The sequence below is a fragment of the Misgurnus anguillicaudatus genome, chromosome 23, assembly GCF_027580225.2.
Source record: "Misgurnus anguillicaudatus chromosome 23, ASM2758022v2, whole genome shotgun sequence".
Taxonomy (NCBI): domain Eukaryota; kingdom Metazoa; phylum Chordata; class Actinopteri; order Cypriniformes; family Cobitidae; genus Misgurnus; species Misgurnus anguillicaudatus.
The window spans coordinates 33,980,399-34,001,907 of NC_073359.2; the positions used below are offsets into that span (position 1 = coordinate 33,980,399).

At 35.6% G+C, this 21,509-nt stretch overlaps 1 protein-coding gene across 2 annotated transcripts in view; it reads left to right on the forward strand.

Moving 5' to 3' along the window:
* The first annotated feature begins 2,777 nt into the window (after nt 1–2,777).
* The window catches only part of LOC141359260 (uncharacterized), a 46,508-nt gene continuing 27,776 nt past the window's right edge, over nt 2,778–21,509 (forward strand). Inside the window, exons 1-2 of one of the 2 annotated variants that reach the window (XR_012365679.1) lie at nt 2,778–3,044; nt 5,418–5,729. Coding sequence is in view for 1 of the 2 variants with exons in the window: in XM_073861405.1 (XP_073717506.1) it covers nt 2,990–3,044 (55 nt within the window). In the remaining variant the exon portion in view is untranslated. Of the gene's footprint in view, nt 3,045–5,417; nt 5,730–21,509 lie in introns of those variants that run through there. The other variant, XM_073861405.1, reaches the window with a different exon arrangement.

Below are 21,509 nucleotides of genomic sequence, written 5' to 3' on the forward strand. Positions count from 1 at the left end.
ATTTACAGTAATCACTAAGAATTAGACTTGTTAAAAGTGTTTATGTCAGGAATTTGAAACGAGGAAGAACCCAAATGCGGACGTGATGAAACACAGGACTAATGTGATTAAACAAACAGGGTAAAAAAATGGAAAACAAAAACCCACGAGGGGGCAAACAGAACAGGGCAAACACAAATCAAACAAGACTACACTGAACACTATTACTTGAACAACACTGGAACATAAGATAAACATACTGCAAGACTACTGTAAGACACATAGACCAACCGAGTAACACAGACGAATCAGCACTGGACAACAAACACAAGAGCCGTTTCTCAATACCAAGTACGCCAAACTCGGACTTGTGTCCTTTGTAGTTCGAACTTGCAAGTTCAGACTCGGAAGTACAAACTCCTGACGTGAAATGCATTCTGGGAAACTTCGCTGTCATAAGTCCACACAAGTCTCCTCTGATGCATCCTGGATAAAATGAGCGGATCAAGACCACATCCGGGGATTTTATGTGAACTTGAGCTTGATGCGAACTTTGAATTGGAACAGCACTTGGGCCGCGACTGATGACGTTTCACAAGTCCACAAGAACGCAAGTACACACAAGAACGCATATTGAGAAACGGCTAAGGACTCTTAAATAGGGAGAAAGTAAATGACATACACCTGGAAATAATAAGGGTGAGAGGAAAAAGTGACGAGACCTGGGAAATGCGTGGTCAGAATAAACCAATACTTAAACCACGCATCTCCCACATAAAACATTGTACTGTCAGAACCCTGCCATGCTGACTAGATCTAAATACAAACAAGGATCTGGCAGGATTCTGACAGTTTAAGGTTAGCAACAGCAGTGTGAAACTGGTTCAAAAAGATTAAAGTCTTATGAAACATGTGTCGTATTTTATAAAGTTGTGTATAGTTTAGGCAAAAGTGTTCCATTTTGCAAATGATACGAAGTGTTGTGCTACTTTGGTGTAGGGTTGTGTTAATTGTGTGTAGGGCTTTGACAAACCGAGCCCTGTTTTCAAATTTGTGCTTAAAGCAACCCTATGTAGTTTCCATGTAAAAATGACTAACAGCTCCCCATGTGGTTGAAAAGCTCAACAGTGCCTGGTATCAGACACTCTTCTGCAGGCAAGGGGAGGGGCGGGGCTGTGTTTCCTACCCTCCACCGCCACTTTCAGAGTGTGCTTGTAGCAGCTAGGAGGCTGCTCAGGTTGCAGCAACAATACAATTTGTCCACTTAAAAGTTGTTCTATCACTGAAATAATTTTAGAGACATTATTTAAAGGTAAAAAACTACATAGTGTTGCTTTAAGCAATTGTAAAAACTGTAATGTCCCAAGACAATATGAGGGTAACATCACCCTTGTGTTGCCATTTCACAGCATGCGGGTCTCCTCCATCATGTCAAAATGGGCCCTTACAACACACCTCACATTCTCTCATTTTTGAACCGATTGCACCACATCGTCACAGCAGGTAATGAAATGCACCAAATACAACTCACTGTCATCTGGTACAATGTGTCATTCCACCGCTCTGCTTTGGTACAGAACTGGTTTCAACACTATCCACAATTTGCAGTACCTTCCATCAAACGCTCCATTTCTAAACACTACTGAAGAGTTTTTCTCTGCATGATGGTGGAAGCTTTACCATCTCCAGGCCCAGCTACCCTACTGAAATATCCAACTAGGACCACCATATGCTGGTAAGCTGGTTTTAGCTGGCCTCCCAGTTTGGTTTTGCTATTTAAGCAAGCTGGTCTAGCTGTGTTTTGGTCATTTTTTAAGTTGGTCTATAGCTGGACTTAGCAGGTCAGGCTGGAAGACCAGCTCAAACCAACTTATGCTGGTTTTAGCTGGAATTTTCTGTAGGGTACTCCTCATTCAGGCCATCGAGGATGCCTGTGACCAAGTGGACGCTGAAGCTGTAGGATTGATTCAACATTCAAGACAGCTCTTCCCGCTTTGTCTTGTTACAGTTTTTTACAGATGCTAGGACACATTTCTCAATACTTAGGTCACTTTTGCAAAACACTTCACACAGTGTGCACAACAGAAGTCTATGTGGGCCAAACTAAGGATCAATTATCATTTCACTGGCACAAAATGCATTAAATAACTACATCTCTCAAATATCATGTTTTGGTAGTTGTAGTGCATTTTGAATATGAAATTAACTGCTTTGCCAAGCTGAAAGTTGGTTAGAAGAACTGTATGAAGAGTTTTGCAAAAGTGACCTAAGTATTGAGAAATGTGTCCTAGTGTCTGTAAAAAAACTGTAATGAAGATATTGCATGTGATGTTGATGAAATTCTCTGGCCAGATCCAGCTAGGCGAAGAGATAATGTATAGTATGTTTAATATAGTATTTTCTGTTTTGTTGTGACTAGTGTTAAGTAGGCTCGACTCTGAGGTTATTATTTTACTTGATAACAAATAAAAGGTAATAACATAATTATTACAAAAAGAGTTTTAGTGTGAACAGTAAAGGGCGCTCACCTTAATATGATATTTTATGATATATTATGTAAGGAATAATTGACGACGGGCCATTGAATTATAAGAAAATAATGCACACCAAGGTGGTAATGCGGCACAACGCGAATTCAAAAGAACCGGAGTCAATTATTCCGCTTATACCACGGTTACCACAAACATTGCTCTGGTGCCTATTTTTAAGACATTTGACAAGTTAGGTGTACGGTTTACAGAAAAATAATCAACACCCATAGAACATTTCTCAGCCAATCAGAATGCAGCATTCAACAGACCTGTGGTATAAATTATATTATATTTCGGAGTATTATAGATTTTTGTGACATTGGCATGCGTCTTCTTACCCAACAAGGAAACACGAAACAGCTAAAACAAGAAGTGTTGATCAGACTCAACTCACTTCTGCATTACTCACTCAACATTATATTCATTTATGAGTTATAAGATATCTGTTTTCTCTTCAGTTATTATTTAGATCTGTCCTGATGGAGAAGATGAACGGTGTGATTTTCTTCTGTTTGTGTTTGTGGAGTCTGTCTGGTAAGTTTTGGTTCTTACAGTTTAAGTACAGAATAAAACATTAGGGGCTGTTTCCTAGGACTTATAGTCCCAGATTAAAATGCATGTTTAAGTGACTTAATTTAAAAAGATCTTGTCTTGACATATCTTAAAATACAACAGTGCCATTGTTTTGTGTCAAGATGCACATCAGTAATGTTTTTTTTTGTAAGGTTTGTTTGTACTTTATAGTTTTTTACAGACGCTAGGACACATTTCTCAATACTTTTGCAAAACTCTTCACACAGTTCTCCTAACAAAGTTCATTTCACATTCAAAATGCATTACAACTACCAAAACACTTTATTCAGGTCTCAAATCAACTTATTCTTCCAGAACACTTACAGCTCCCCCATGTGGTTGAAAAGCGCAACAGTGCCTGTTATCAGACACTCTTCTGCAGGCAAGGGGAGGGGCGGGGCTGTGTGCTCTACCCTCCACCGCCACTTTCAGAGTGTGCTTGTAGCAGCTAGGAGGTTGCTCAGGTTGCAGCAACAATACAATTTGTCCACTTAAAAGTTGTTCTATCACTGAAATAATTTAAAAAACATTATTTAAAGGTAAAAAAACTACATAGTGTTGCTTTACGTTTGAGTTAAGGGTAATTTGGGGGTTCTTTGATTTAAATGTTGATCCAGGACAAACAAAAAATCAAAAAAGATTATAGCTAGATGTGTACAAATTCATGCCAGACGGCGTCAATGTATCGTGAGAGCGAAGAGAGAAATCACTGCATCTCTTACTGGGCCTGTTCTTCTCCCTGTCCCCATTGCTCTTACTCTTCCTCATTCAGACATTACAGTAAAGTGTTTTTCTGTTTCTATTTTCAAAAATATCATTCCTCAAAGTCCTCCTTTTACTGTAAAAGTGTCAATGTAATTGAAAAAATAACCCCTGCCACTGCCACTGAGTCTAAGCCAGACTGAAATCAGCTGTGGTTGGCCCAATTTACTCAACATAAAGGTTTTTATACTGTATCTAAGGTTTGGAATATTGTTTTTGCTATTGTGGGATGTTGTGTGTTAACATTCGTAAATACTACCAAAACAATCCATAATTTTGGTGGGAGGTATAGCTTGTCTGTTAAAGGGGTCATATTATGACATATTTTTAAGATGTAAAATAAATCTTTGGTGTCCCCAGAGTGTGTATGTGAAGTTTTAGCTCAAAATATTCCACAGCTAATTTATTATAGCATGTCAAAACTGATAATTTGTAGGCCTGAGCAAAAGTGAGCCGTTTTTGGGTGTGTCGTTTAAAATGCAAATGAGCGGATGAAGTGCAAACACTGATCACAATGATGGTGATTTGCTGTAATTGAAACTCAATTGTGCTGTCAAGTACTTTTTACTTTCTCTCTTTCTCTCTGCACTATGACAGTGCTGTGGTTGGATACTGCAGATAAAGGGGGCGGTATTATTGAAATTTGCCTTACTACCTACCTCACAAAACAGGCTAAATCTGAACTACCTAATTTTTCACACGCTTGCAGAAAATGGCTTACCCAAACAAAGTTACTGGGTTAATCTTTATCACATTTTCTAGGTTGATAGAAGCACAGGGGACACAATTATAGCACTTAAAAATGGAAAAAGTCTGATTTTCACGCTATGACCCCTTTAAGAAAATGTAAGCATTGTGGAAATGTGTTCACTGACTGCATATTGTGTAAAAATTACATGAAATGTTTGAATTGTATGGCCACAAAAGATTGATGCTGTGCTAATTGTGTTTAGAGTTTTGAAAATGTGACAACTGGTTGGACAAACGCTTGTTAGTGACTGAAAAACTGTAATATAAACAATACCATCTCAAAAAACATCTAAATAATGAGATAATAATTTAAATAAAATACCACCTCACATTTAACTGTTAATCGTCCTGTATTTCCATTGAAACTTTGTGAGGTCTCAGATCTGTTGTAAGAGGTTTAGTGTGTCCAGCAGAGGGCTGTGATGAAGATGTGAATATAAACACTGAACTGAGACCTGTGAGGACTCAAACTTACATGAAAGCATTCAGTCAGTCAGGGTCTATTCATTATCTGATAAAGATTGATTTATTATGAACTTTATGAGTGTCAGATTAATATAATGTTATGAATTATTATGGACTGTTATTTACTGAAAAAAATGTCTGATGTGAGTTTGAAGTGATGTTTGTTTTTATAACTTTACTTCAGTTTTACTTTATAAGTGTATTGATATGAAATGTGGTTAATAATAATGATGATGTCTAAATGTAACTGTACTGACAGAATTAAAGGAGATTTTTAGGCTCATCTCATTTCAGCACTCGCAGAAGACAAAGAGAGAAATGAGTTGTGTTTGTAATTCATGTTATTTGTTTCTTCAGGTGTGTTTGGTGAGTTTGTGTCAGTGATGGAGGGAGATTCTGTCACTTTATCTGTCAGTCTCACTGAAACACAGAGAAAAGAGGGAATCACCTGGAAGTTTGGACCTCAAAAAATCACCATAGCTGAAATTGAGGATGCTGACAATATTATTAGTTTATATGAAGAGAGAGCTGATAGGAGATTCAGAGGCAGACTGAAGTTGGATCACAGTGGATCTCTTACCATCACAAACACCAGAACCACAGACTCTAGACTTTATCAACTAATCAACACCAACACAAATAACCAACTCAATATATTTAATCTTACTGTGTATGGTGAGTAAAGAACTGATCAGTTTTACAAATATACAAATTTGTTCCCATTTCAACATTTTATGCCTAAAGCTTAATCACACATTATTGGTTATTTTTTACTGTATATTTTAATAATTTATTTAATTTTAAATATAAACTGACAATTATAATCGTTTTAGATTAAGTCTTATCAAACCTTATTTACGATTCTTTATAACTTTAAAGCTTGTCTGCCTGTTCCTGTCATCAGTAGAGTTTCTTCACAAAGTTCCTCCTCATCATCATCATCAGACTCAAACTGTGTGTTGTTGTGTTCAGTGTTGAATGTGAGAGATGTGAGTCTGTCCTGGTACAAAGGAAAGAGTTTATTGTCCAGTATCAGTGTGTCTGATCTCAACATCAGCAGCATCTCTCTTCATCTGGATTATCTGAATGATTCTTACAGCTGTGTGGTGAACAATCCCATCAGTAATCAGACTCAACATCTCAACATGGATCAGATGTGTTCAGGTACGACTGATGTGTTTATTTAATTTAAGAAATCTATAAACAATCATTATATTTGCAGTTTTGTGTAGTGGTGGAAAAATAACAAACTTTAGATTTACAGAATCTTCACAATAAATGCACACAAATTACATGAACCTTATTACCACACTAATCCACACAACTGTAAACATTTATTTGTTTTTCATTAGTTAGTTGAGTAAACATTGAGCAACTAACATCGTTTGTATTCATTTCTTCAGTAAAAGAAGATGTCTACTGCTGTTGTAGTTTTACTGAAGCTGTGATCCGATTGGTCGTCTCTGCTCTGGTGGGCGTGGCTGCTGTTGCTTTTCTGGTTTATGACTTCAGAACCAGAAGAGATGAACAAAAGAAGAGGATGAGATCAGATAAACTCCACTAAACCTCTTCAGTTCATTTATTATAGTTATAACACATTATTCATTATATCTAAACACAATCTTTATTATTTCTTTAAAATACTTCATTTGTTCAGCTCGACTGTTTTCTTGTTAAATATTATTGTGGAAACTTTATTCAGCTTTGACTTTCTTCATTGCTGTTTATTGGCCAAATCTCATTTTATTGATCACTTCATTAAACTACAAGTGTAAACTACATCTGATACATGTGAAAAATAAAGAAACTAAAGAATAAATTTGATTCTGAAGCATCTTTGTATTGATGTCATTGATGATCACTTATGCAAATCCTATAAATCAATCAGATTATGTTTATTACATAGAGTCACATAGACTGACATCCCATAATACTCATGACATTCACTGTTAGATATATCTATAACTTGAGATATGAGTGTTGTGTCATCATCTATAGTTCAGTAAACAGAAATAAATGTTTGCTTCTGGTGAAGTTCAGATGATGATGTATAAATATACAATAACACATAAAATGTTAAGACAGTTTTATAAATGTCATTGAATTAAATGTGTTGTGATATATTTCTGTTTAGTTTAGTGGTAGAGTCGTGCATTAGCAGCACATAAGATCATGGGTTTACTGTAAATCACTTTAGATAAAAGCGTCTGTATAAATGTTAATGTGCACACAAATGCTTGATAATTTTTATAAAGACTTTTATCTTTTAGTTTATTTTCAGATACATATATAAACAGAAAGAAGAAAGATGAAGTACATCATTATTTGTGGTTTAACAGATCTGATCTGTGATCAGTTCAGCTGTGTCTCTTAATGCAGATTACCGTACACTCTAAAAAAATAATCCGTAAAAAAATAGATAAAGTCCTGGCAGAGAATTATCAGTACTTTCTCCGTTATGTTACAGACATTTCCGTTTATTCAAAAACTGAACATCTGTAGATTTATAGAACATTGTCCGTAGATTTACAGAACATTTTCCGTAGTCTTTAGGTACACTTCAATCTGCCTATGAAACGCAACGATGGTGACAATCAACAACGAAGCTTCATGCCGCAATGCATGCTGGGTACCAGGATTGTAAAACACTCTTTCTTAACATTTACTCTCACCATTGTTGAGATTTGTATCCAAAGTGTTGATATCTCTGAAGCAAAAACCACAGCTGACACATTTGCAGCCATCTTATTCGATACAGTGTGTTTTTAGATCAGCATAGAGTGTCACTTCTATACATTTCAGCTCATCATTTTTATATTATCATTTCATATTTAAATGTTAGGCAGCATAACATAAAAACAACCAAGCTTATATGACATCATAGACAATTCTCCTTCCTCAAGCAACAAGCTAGTTGCAAGTTGTAATTGCTACAAGCAAAAACACTGTTGTTATGGTAAAAGAGCAGAGTCAGTTCTGTGAAGGTCAAGGGACAAAAGCCTAACTAAAGGGAACACTAATCACCATAGTGGTGACTTCAAATGAATCAATCTAAAACAAACACAAACTGTAAATTTAATGTGATAAATGTTGTGGTAAATATCCATTTGACTTACACGTCACGTCAGAAAGAAGATTTGTCTACTTAATCACATTTGTCGATGTTGGAATAGTTTAACACTTGTATCTTGTTCTGACAGCATTTGTTTAGAAGTTAAACATCATCCATGTTAGAAAATAACTCTGCAAGCAAGTTGTAATTTTAGGTTTCAAACAGAGATGGTGATAGAGAGGCAAAAGTGAAAGATTGCAGCAGGAGTTGTTGCACCCATAATGCAACATGTTTTTTAAAAAAAACGGATAAACGCCTGTAAAACATAAATACGGAAAATTCCTTCAGATTTACACAGTACTTTGTCCGTTTTTTTACGGATTTTTTTTAGAGTGTATTTGGGTGTATTATAGATTTGTGTGACATTGAGATGTGTCTTCTCATCCAACAACATCAACTATAGGAAACACGCAACAGCTAAAATAAGAAGTGTTGATCAGACTCAACTCACTTCTGTATTACTCACTCAACATTATATTCATTTATGAGTTATAAGATATCTGTTTTCTCTTCAGTTATTATATAGATCTGTCCTGATCCAGAAGATGAATGATGTGATTTTCGTCTGTTTGTGTTTGTGGAGTCTGTCTGGTAAGTTTTCAGTTTAAGTACAGAATAAAACATTTAGGGGTAGTTTACAGGACAGAGCTTTAATCTCAGATTAAAATGCACGTTTAAGTGACTTAATTTAAAAATATCTTGTCTTGACATATCTTAAAATACATCAGTGCCATTGTTTTGTGTCAAGATGCACATCAGTAATGTTTTTTTTAATGTAAGGTTTGTTTTTACGTTTTTACTTTAATGTCCTATTATAAGCAGTGTTCTGATGTCCCATAGAAATATTCAGTAAATAGAAGCGTTTAAATGAGCGCCTTTATGACCAAAACACATTGATCCAACTAAAGTCAAATGTATAAAATAAAATTTAAAACCAAAGTAGTTATATGGTTTGTTGATAAGAGCCGAGAGCTTCGGCTGATCACTTGAGATACAAAATATGAGAAGATTTTGGTTTTATTATAATTTAATAAACGCTGTATACTTTCATGTGTGCAAAATATCTGCATGAGAGAACAAACTTCACTAAATAATCTTCAGTAATTCTTGTTGTTTATTTCTTCAGGTGTGTTTGGTGAGTTTGTGTCAGTGATGGAGGGAGATTCTGTCACTTTATCTGTCAGTCTCACTGAAACACAGAGAAAAGAGGGAATCACCTGCACTGCAAAATCCCTGGTGTTAAATTAACACCGGCTCGGTGTTTATATGGGTACCACCAGCAGGGTGTTAAAAGTAACACCGAAGCAGTGTTAGAGTTAATTAGATAATTAAGCAATCATTTGAGGGATTATTTGATTATTGAAGACACCTGATGATAATGAGCAGAACTACAACTACAACTTCCAGTCACTGCCTTAGATAAAATCAACTGAAAAGACATCTCTCTTATTACAAACCAGACTGACTTTTGTCTACTTTGAAATTGTTTGGTCACCATTATGGTGATCTGTGGTTCCTTTAGTTGGGCAGTTTGACTCTTGTTTTCCTTTTGATGTCCTTGCAACAGTGCCTACTGAACACATCACCCGTTGTAAAGGTTGTTAAAGCAAAGTCCATTAAGTTCCTGATAACAGAGATTGCAGATTCAAGCAAATTGCCCAAACAGTCAAAAAACTCAGTATTCACGGAAAACAAAATGTTGATCAAATATATATTCTCTATTGGTTTTAACTTACAGAGCTTTTCAAGTTTTATTGTTAAAAATACTTGCCGGAAAGTTTATATTGTGCCTCGCGTGCAGATATCACGAACCACCCCACCAATCGCAACAAGGGCGACACAATTTATGTTGCAATGCATGATGGGAGTCATGAGTTTTATACTATGGTGGATCCCAGCATGCTTTGCAACATTGTGTTTGTCGCCATGATTCCGATTGGTGGGGTGGTTCGTGATATCTGCACATGAGGCAAAAAAGTATTTCCAGCAGGTATTTAACAATAAAACTTGAGAAGCTTGATCTGAGGAAGGCTATGTTACTGAAGTCCAATGGAGAGTGTATGTTTGGTCAACATCTGGTTTTCTATGAGCGCTGAGTTTTTTGACTGTGTGGGCGACTTACTTAGATCTATAATCACTGTTATAAAAACTATATAAACTTTGTTTTAACAACCTTTACAACAAATAATGTGTTCAGTAAACACTGTTGCAAAGACCCCGAAGACAGAAACAAGAGTCAACCCATCCAACCAAAGGAACCACAGACCACCACAATGGCGACCAAACAACCCCAAAGCAGACAAAAGTCAGTCTGGTTTGTAATAAGAGAGATGTCTTTTCAGTTGATTTTATCTAAGGCAGTGACTGGAAGTTGTAGTTGTAGTTCTGCTCATTATCATCAGGTGTCTTCAATAATCAAATAATCACTCAAATGATTGCTTAATTATCTAATTAACTCTAACACTGCTTCGGTGTTACTTTTAACACCCTGCTGGTGGTACCCATATAAACACCGAGCCGGTGTTAATTTAACACCAGGGATTTTGCTGTGGGAAGTTTGGACCTAATAAAACTTCTATAGCTAATATGAAAGACGGTAAAACTACTGTATATGATGATAGACCTGATGGAAGATTTAAAAACAGACTCCATATAAACCATGAGACTGGATCTCTCACCATCACAGACACCAGCATCACACACACTGGACTTTATATTATAACCACTCCCAGCCAAGATGAACCTCTCAAGATATTTACCATCACTGTCTATGGTGAGTCATTCATGTGTTTTCATCCTGTAACTTTTTTAACTAAAATATGTAACAATGATTAAGAATATTGTGAATGATAATGGATGAGTTTTTAACTTTGCTTCTCTAATGCTTTCATTTAAATCTGTTTTCATTTATTTATATTCTCCAGCTCATCTGCCCGTTCCTGACATCACCAGTAAATCTTCTCAATGTTCATCATCATCATCAATCTGTTCATTATTGTGTTCAGTGATGAATGTGAGAGATGTGAGTCTGTCCTGGTATAAAGGAAACAGTTTATTGTCCATCATCAGTGTGTCTGATCTCAACATCAGACTCTCTCTATCTCTGGAGGTTGAATATCAGGATACAAACACATACAGATGTGTACTCAACAATACCAACACAAACCAAACTCAACATCTTAACAACAAGAATCTCTGTCAGACGTGTTCAGGTACAACAGTTGTCACAGGAGTCACAGGTGTCACAGATGTCACAGGGGTCAAAGCTGTCACAGGTGATGTTTGTGTTTATTTAATTTAAGGAATCTATTCATAAGCAATCATTATATTTGAACCAAAATAAATAAATGCACACAAATTAAACCTAGTAACACACTGATCTACACAAATTTCAATGGCGTAATAAAATCTTTATAGCATTTTTTTGTGTGTAATTGAATAAATCCTGAGCAACTAACATTGTGTATTAGATGATGATGAATCATAATTTGGTTTATTGTTGCTCCTTTCTTTACTCAGAAGAGATCTTCTGCTGTCGTGGTTTTACTGAAGTTGTGATCCAATTGGTCGTCTCTGTTCTGGTGGGCGTGGCTGCTGTTGGTTTTGTGGTTTATGACATCAGATCCAGAAGAGATGAAGAGAAGAGGATGAGATCAGATAAACTCCACTAAACCTCTTCAGTTCATTTATTATAGTTATCACACATTATTCATTATATCTAAACACAATCTTTATTATTTCTTTAAAATTCTTCATTTATTCAGCTTGACTGTTTACTTATTAAATATTATTGGAAAAATCTAATTTTATTGATCAATTCGTTAAACTACAATCTGATACATGTGTAAAATGTGTTTTTGTAAAGAAACTTGAGAATAAATTTTATTCTGAAACATCTTTGTATTGACATCCTATAATACTCATGACATTCAATGTTAGATATCTATAACTTGAGACTTGAGCCCACATAAAAAAATGGTTCGACCCATCAGGCATTTGCTAGAATTGCCAGATGGCCAATCCACACAAGGTCTGATGGGTGTTTGTCAAGGTGTTTGTGTTACTGTATGGGGTTGTTTTCTGGTCCATGTCAAATAAGTTCACATCAATCCTCTATTTACATTGACATTCATTCAGCAGACACTTTAAACTTACAAATGAGAAAACATTTAGCATTTTAATATATAATCAAAGTTAGATTGTGGACAGTTAGATGTTAGTCAGTTAAGTGTGTTGTTGACTTAGTCATTTAAGGGTTACACGCCTAACTTTCTAACTAGTAGGCTCAAACATTAATTTTAAAGAAAGAGGAACATTTTTCTTTTCAAAGCACATCTCATGAGAAACTGAAGCTTACAGAAACCAAAGTGATAAAAAAAGTTGACAGATCTTTTCTACTGATATAAATGTGTGAATGTGTAAAACACAAACAACAGTCCATCTGAAAATCAACTTAAACATTTTACAACAACAGTCAAACATGTTTAATACTCCTTTAAAATGAAAGTGAAAGTAAAAGTTTAAAGATCCCAAAATTAACTCCTGTAAGAACAGTGAAATAAAACAAAATAAATACACAAAATATAAAAAGAAAATATACAAAGAAAATTATGTATTTAAGAGTCATCAAGAGTCATGTGATATAGATTATGAACTACATGTGTGATGTCACTTCATTCATCTCATTCATCTTTATCTTTCACAGTAGACTAAGTTTTGCTTTTTGTCTTGTTTATGTTAGTATAAAAGAGTTTGATGTAGTGATGGGGACGAGACCGCCTACGCCGAGTCCGAGTCAAGACTGAGTCTTTGAAGGGTCAAGAACGAGTCGAGACCGAGTCCGTTGGTTTTGAAATACAATTGAGTCTGAGTTGAGACCGAGTCCTTTAGGAGTCGAGACCAAGACCATAAAAACATGTCAGTTTTCATATTCATGATTTAATATCACCCCAGTTAATAATCAACAGTTAGGCCTACAGAATAAGTTAGATTGGGAATTGTTTAGAGAAGCAGTCTTAACGTCTCAATATGGACTATGCTTTTACTATCATTAAAAATCCCTACAGTACCACATGCATCATCTTCTTACCCAACCCATAAGGTGACATTGGAGTAAAAAAAATCTAAAGTTTAGTTTCATGTGCTCATGTGAAACTTTCATGTGCTCACGCCAAACCTTCATGTGCAGAATTTTTAAAAAATGTTTATTTTCGCGTGTGCAGTGCAACTATTGCATGCGCACGTGCAATAGTTTCACGTGCACACGCAAAGCTTAACACAGTAGTTTCACGTGCGCACGCGACAGTTTCACGTACGCACCCAAAACTAAACTTTATTTATTTATTTATTTATTTATTAGGAGCTCTTTATCTTCTGTCTCTTTTTCTACAGATAAATAAACGGCTCTGATGGCAGTATCTTTGCATTGCACCATGGGAAGTCATTTTCAAATAATGCCTTTCAACATTGCATTTTATTATTATTGTAATGTGTTGTGTGTTTTTTTTATATGAACATCAAGAAATGCGTTGGTCTCGAGGACTCGGTCTGAAATTACAAGTCCTTCTCTTCTCACTGTGGTTTGAGACCGAGTCAAGACCGAGCCTTTGAAGGAACGAGTCTGAGACGAGTCCGACAAAAGCAGAAATCGGTCTTGAATTTGTCTGTTTGTAGTCCCGTCGTCTCTCCAGATGTGAATGTGTGATGAATAATAATAAAGCATAAAATATTTCAACAAAGTCTCTGTACAACTGCACATCTGAAGACATCCAGAATACATGAACTGAAAATTCAGTGTCTTTAATGCGCAAACACAGTTAATTGCAAATAAATGAAAATTTGCATATCTGTTTATCATAATGTGAGTTCAACAGCACACAGAGGGTTAATTTCTTGTTTTAACAGAAAGCAGTAAAACAGATTTGTTACTGTAGATGATGATGATGATGATGATGTTACATTACTGATGAGGATCTAACTTTGTTCAGTAAAGGTGTGTTAACGGTCACTGATTCATCACTGATATCTGCTGAATCTGTCAGGAAACACAAATAAAATCACAGATATTAAAAAGAGAAAGAAAGTTGTGTATTAATGGAGAAAAAGACTGACAAAAAATTTCAATAATTTACCATCAAAATACATTTACTATTAACATTTGCAAATCTGTTTAAACAATGAGCATAATTTATTTTGATATGTAAATCTTATTTTGATGCATTTTATTCATATATGTTTAATATAAATATATAGACGTGTACTTAAAATAAATATGTGACCCTGTCTGTAGTCTCATTATCTAATGATGTCATTTGGAGTATCATAGTTTGATTTTGTGCTTCTCAAGTCTTAAATATTGCAACCTTATAAATTAAGATGTATTTTACAGCTTCACCACTAGATGCCGCTGAAATATATCAGTCCATCGTTAAGTCTTTAAAGGGGTTGTTTAATGCTATTTCATGCGTTTTGACTTATTAAGACAGTTTAAGAGTTGTAGTCCTCATGCTAAACATAAGCAAAGTGTCAAAATAGCAGTTGAGCTTGTTACAGAGTATTTCTGAGCCAAACTCACGCCTCCTTTTTCCTACAAGTTTCGGAAGGTTTTTTTTTTTCAAATGGGGGTATCCGTTACGACTGATTGACCCCATATTCCTTTTATGGGCCTTTACCTCCAGAAAAGCACGCCTGCCCTGCACGTCAAGTGAGAGCGAGAACACGCATTAGCATTGCTCCGTCGAGTAGAAGTCACCGGTATCATTGCACAGCACGCGACAACTTTGTTTTAGCAAGATAGTTTGACAAAAGAAGTGTGTTTCTGGATGTAAGGAGAAGAAAACCTTATTTAGATTTCCCTGTCACTTGGTGGTTATAGGTTGAGGCTCCTATTAATGACGTTGGCAATGGTTTTGCTAGGTAGTTTGGGATAAACTTACATTTAACACTTTCCCCACCATTTATGAGTTATCTTGTTAATTAATAGAAAACATTTCCCTTATTTTCAAATCGCAATGTTGACTGTATGTGTAATGTTTGGATGTGTGCCTTTGTTTTTTCTTTTTTTTGTTGTCTTTTTCAAATCTAGTTTTATTTTTAATAAATGTTAAGCTGAATTTAGATGCTGTCTATACTTGCCTCCAATGTTAGACAATTTTATAGCCTTACTGTAAATATTTTCTTTAAATCTGTGTTGAAAGCATTACTGATCTATAACATTCACCTTTATAATCACTGTTCATCTCCAGTCTGTTTTTAAAGCTCTTATCAGTTTTATATAATGTAGGTTTATCAGTACTTCCAGCATCTTCCAACATCAAAGTCGTTTCTCCAATCTTATCATCTCTCTGTGTTTTTGTGTGTAAAGGGACCGATTTCTTTAACTTTCCTTTTCTGATCGTCTCTTCATTTATAACAGCAGCACATAGATGAGAAAAACACAGAAGATCAACATCACATCAGATCAAGTCAATATACTGGAGAACACAGATTATATGTACAACATAAAGATCATTCAGTGGATTTTATTCATCAGTTTAAATCTAAAGACAAGATCTACTATCTGTCCTCTGACACAGAGAGAAACTTTCTATTAAAGTACAGTTTCAAGTCTTAAATATTTTACCCTTTTAATTTAAGATACAATTCACAGCCTCATCACTACATCCCCTTTAAAGGCGAACTGTGAAGATTTCAGTGACATCTAGTGGTGAAGTTACAAATTCTAACCAACAGCTTAGTATCACTGCACCGCTCATCCATCTCTTTCAAAGGTCAGCTGTTAAATCTATTATTAAATTAATTCTTAAAAATCAATCAGACTCGATTCAAATTGATTTGTGAGTCAGACAGGTTTAAAGATGGACATGTGAACTGAATCTTAACTGAGTTTTGCTGCTTCTGAATGTTTTCAAGACCTTTGATTGTTAAAAACAAAAATCATCAATACTCAATGTAAAGAAACACTTTATTCACCTCACATGAGCTGCCTTTATTGCACATGACCACAATTTAATTCAATGACATTTCATGCACTAAGTAGTCTGGATTTCCCCACGCTGCCTTGCGAACAACTTCTCTATTTTACTGTTTTAGAAGATGAAGTGAATGATTATATCAGACGTGTTGAGTTACTCACCAGTGACTTCAACATTAAATATTCTGTATGTGATTTTTCCATCAGCTTTGATCAGTTTTAGTGTATAAACTCCTTCATCTGTCTCTCTGATATCTGAGATGGAGGGATCTCCAGTCTGAGCGTTCATCTTCAGTCTGTCTCTGAATCTCTCATCATCTGTATATGAAGTCTTGCTTTCATCTCTATTTATTCCAGTTACAAGAGTGTTTTTTTCTTTTGAGGTCCACTCCACCTCATCACCTTTATTTATTTTAACTTTAGTGCTTAGAATAACAGATCCCATCGTAGGTCGCACTGTTTCAATCAGCAAACAAAGAAAACATCATTCAGTAATGCTTGATTCTGATTGGTCAGTGGCATCATTCCAAATAATAACAACAGCCTGAAATTAATTTCATATTCAGTCAGCTGGATTTATTTCAACTTCACATTGAGGTCCTGATCACTTGATGATCTCTTACAAAAACTGCAGTTATTTACATATTAGATGAGTTTATTTCAGACACACTGAAGAAAATACAATTATCAATAATCTCATGTAAATGTTGTCTTTAATAATATTTAGTGTCAATCTGTGTTCAGAGCACCATCACTCTTTATTAACATTCACAGTTAAAATAATTAATGTTAATAACTGAAACTCATCTTCTCACCATAGTAAGCAACAATGAATTTTCTCTCTTTGTTCCCGCTGCTGTTCTTGATCTTTACTTTATAAACGCCAGAGAGTTCAGATGTGAAGTTTCTGATGGTGAGATCTCCAGTCTGACTGTTTATCTCCAGGCTGTATTTAAATCTCTCATCAGTTTTATTTAATGTAGATTTATTAGTGCCTCCAGTATATTCAGCTATAGTCATATCTTCATACATCCACAGTATCTCATCATCTCTCTGGATTTCAGTAACACAAGTGTCTAAAGTCACAGATTCCCCTGTCGTTACTGTTCTGATAATCTCTTCATTTATATCAGCAGCACAGACTGTAGATGGGAGAAAAATGATTTTAGAAAGAGAAAAACTTTATATTAAAGTACTCAAGTCTCATTGACTGAAAACATTAATCCACATCAGACGCTCAGGAACTATATAATGACAACATCAGTTTCATTTTTAGGTTTTTAATTTCCTTTATACATACTAACCAAGATTATTATTATTTAAAGTATTTTATGCTCTTAAAGGTGCACTGTTTTAGATTTTAGGAGCATCTCTTGGTAAAAAGAGGCAGGAATGCAAAATATTTTCAGTGCGTCATGTGATCCTATGTGCATCACGTATCATATCAAAATACATGCCTGCTGCAGACGCTTTAAATGGGTTTATGATAAAAGAGACGCTCAAGTTCACAAGATACTCACAAGACAGAAACTTTACACTAAACTCTGATACACATGAGATTAAGATCTAGCAAACGTCTCTATGATCAAAAAAACTTTGAAGCATCTACAGCAGGCACGTATTTTGCATGATGCACTTATAGAGACAGAGCGCAGCGCGTCACAGCCTGAAAACCACGCCCACCGGGGGGGAAGCAATCCAACAGTCTCCACCGACCCTGCACTGCAAAAGGCCGCCTCCCTGTCATCTCTGGCTCACAACAAAAAACCGAACAACGCCCAAAAGCTGCTCTGGGACAATATGCACAGCCAACAAGCCAAAGAACACAGAAATAAGTTTTTATAAGCTGTCGAGCCGTAAAACCCAGTCTTTAAGGAGAATAAAGTGGATCGCCGATTACGTTTCCCCCTATTGGACGCAGTTTTACTAATAGGAGTACTATGAAAAGTTGCCTGTATCCATTTCTGTGTCTAAACGCTCGTTTTTTGAAGTCGACAGCTTATAAAAAATTATTTATTTATTTTTTGGCGTGTTAGATGTACACCTTGTCACACAGCAGCTTTTAGGTATTATTCTGTTTTTAAGTTTAATCTGTAAATAACTTTTTATAAGCTGTCGACCCCCAAAAACGAGCGTTTAAAGACACAAAAATGGACACAGGCAACTTTTCATAGTACTTCTATTAGTAGAACTGCGTCCACTAGGGAGAAACGCAGTCGGCGATCCACTCCATTCTCCTCAAAGGCTGAGCCCTACGGCTCGACAGCTTATAAAAACCGATTTCTGGGCTCTTTGGCCTGTTAGCTGTACATACTGTCACACAGCAGCTTTTAGGCATTATTCAGTTTTTTGTTATAAGCCAGAAATGACAAGGAGGCGTCTTCTCGCAATACAAAGTCAATGGAGACGGTTGGATTGAATTCCCCCCCGGTGGGCGTGGTTTTCAAATTTGCATAACTGCGCTCTGTCTCTATGTTCACATGATGAGTCACACACATGACGATAATTTGATGAGCTTTACATTCATTCCTCTTTAGTTAGCAGCCAGCACTGGCTATGATAGACAAAGATGTTGTCTGAGACAACATATAAAGACAAATACTTGTTGCAAGACATTTTGTATACAGCTGCACTGCAAAATCCCTGGTGTTAAAGGGGTCATATGATGAAAATGTTAGCATTGCCACTTTGTAGGTGTGAGCAAAAACAGGTCATTGAAATTTGGCTTTCATTATGATGTCATAAGGATATCTTATTAGAATAATACCGCCTCCTTAATCTGAACTCTGAAAGAGAGAGAAAAGAAGGACTTGACAGCACAATTGAGTTTGAATTACAACAAACCACCATCATTGTGATCAGTGTTTGCACTTTATCCGCTCATTTGCATTTTAAAAAACACACTCAAAACGACACATTTTTGGACTTGACAGCACAATAGAGTTTCAATTACAACAAACCACCATCATTGTGATCAGTGTTTGCACTTTATCCGCTCATTTGCATTTTAAAAAACACACCCAAAACGACACATTTTTGCTCAAACCTACAAAGTGGCAATGCTAACATTTTCATCATATGACCCCTTTAAATTAACACCGGCTCGGTGTTTATATGGGTACCACCAGCAGGGTGTTAAAAGTAACACCGAAGCAGTGTTAGAGTTAATTAGATAATTAAGCAATCATTTGAGTGATTATTTGATTATTGAAGACACCTGATGATAATGAGCAGAACTACAACTACAACTTCCAGTCACTGCCTTATATAAAATCAACTGAAAAGACATCTCTCTTATTACAAACCAGACGGACTTTTGTATACTTTGAAATTGTTTGGTCACCATTATGGTGATCAGTGGTTCCTTTAGTTGGGCAGTTTGACTCTTGTTTTCCTTTTGGTGTCTTTGCAACAGTGTTTACTGAACACATTATTTGTTGTAAAGGCTGTTAAAGCAAAGTTTATGAAGTTTTTATAACAGAGATTGTATATTTAAGTAAGTTGTTTACACAGTCAAAAAAAATTCAGTGTTCATGGAAAGTTGGATGTTGATCAAATATATATTCTCTATTGGACTTCAGTAACATAGCTTTCCTCGGATCAAGCTTTTCAAATTTTGTTGTTAAATACTTGCTGGAAACATTTTTTGCCTCACGTGCATATATCATGAATCACCCCACTAATCGGAATCATGGTGACAAACATAATGTTGCAAAGCATGCTGGGATCCACCATAGTATAAAACTCATGACTCCCATCAAGCATTGCAACATAAATTATGTCACCCTTGTTGCGATTAATGGGGTGATTCATGATATCTGCACATGAGGCACAATATAAACTTTCCGGCAAATATTTTTAACAATAAAATTTGTTTAAAAGCTCTGTAAGTTAAAACCAATAGAGAATATATATTTGGTCAACATTTTATTTTCCATGAATACTGAATTTTTTGACTGTACTAACAATTTACTTAAATCTACAATCCCTGAGATAAAAACTTTATAACCTTTGCTTTAACAACCTTTACAACAAACAATGTGTTCAGTAAACACTGTTGCAAAGACATCAAAAGAAAACAAGGGTCAACCCACCCTACCAAAGGAACCACAGATCACCACAACGGTGACCAAACAACCCCAAAGCAGACAAAAGTCAGTCCGGTCTGCAACAAGAGAGATGTCCCCCCAGTCGATTCCATCCAAGGCAGTGACCGGAAGCTGCAGATGCAGTTCCGCCCATCACCATCAGGTGTCCCCAACAATCAAACAATCACCCAAATGATTGCCAAAGCATCCAATCAACTCCAACACTGCCTCGGTGCCACCCCCAACAACCCGCTGGTGGTACCCATATAAACACCGAGCCGGTGTTAATTTAACACCAGGGATTTTGCTGTGTGCCAAATCTTTTTTATATTTCTTAAAAATCAATCAAATCAGCTCAATTTGATTTTCGAGTCACTGAGATGTAAAGATTGACAGATGAACTGAATTTTACCTGAGTTTTGCTGCTTTAGATGCTTTTTATCAACTTTGTCTGTTTCTGTAAAACAAAAATCATAGAATCAGTTAACACAGTTACTCTATAAATTATGATATTAATCACACGGTTTCTGATTTCCACCAACTGTATTTACATCTGTTTAATGTAAAAATGAGCATAAATATGTCTAGTTTCATTTTATTCAATGTCAAGAAAATCATGATTCAGGAAAACATTATTCTGATCAGTGGCGATATACACACAACCTCCCAAAATAAAAGTCCACAGCTCACTCTTCTCTATTGAAATACATAGAGAAACTATGGTAGCTGACACAGGACAAAGATATCAACATATATCGAGTCATTTTGTAGGTCAGATGTCAAATTTCTTAAAAATGAATCAAACTCAATTCAATTTGATTCAGAGAGTTATAAAGAGGTGAATTTAATCTTACCTGAGTTTTGCCGCTTAAAACTGTTTAAATTAACTTTGACTGTTTAAAACAAAAATCAACCAATCAGTTAACACGATTACATTATGAAGGATCATGTTAATAGCACAATTTTTGATTTCCACCGGCTGTATTTATATCTGTTTAATTATAAGCACTGTAAAAATGAGCATAGATAGGTCTAGTATAATTGTATTCAATGTCAAGAAAATCAACCTTCATCTCACCCAAGCTGGGATTAAGAGTTCAGAGACCCCTGAACACAATATCTTGTTGGGACCCATCACAATCAAAGTTTAAAATTATAGGGTATTATTTGTTAACTACACCTAGTTAACAGAGAAGATTTATAAGTTATATCTGAATAAATGACTTGATTTACCAGCTTGATCTCCTTTCACTGATATTGACTTCACTTCATCATTC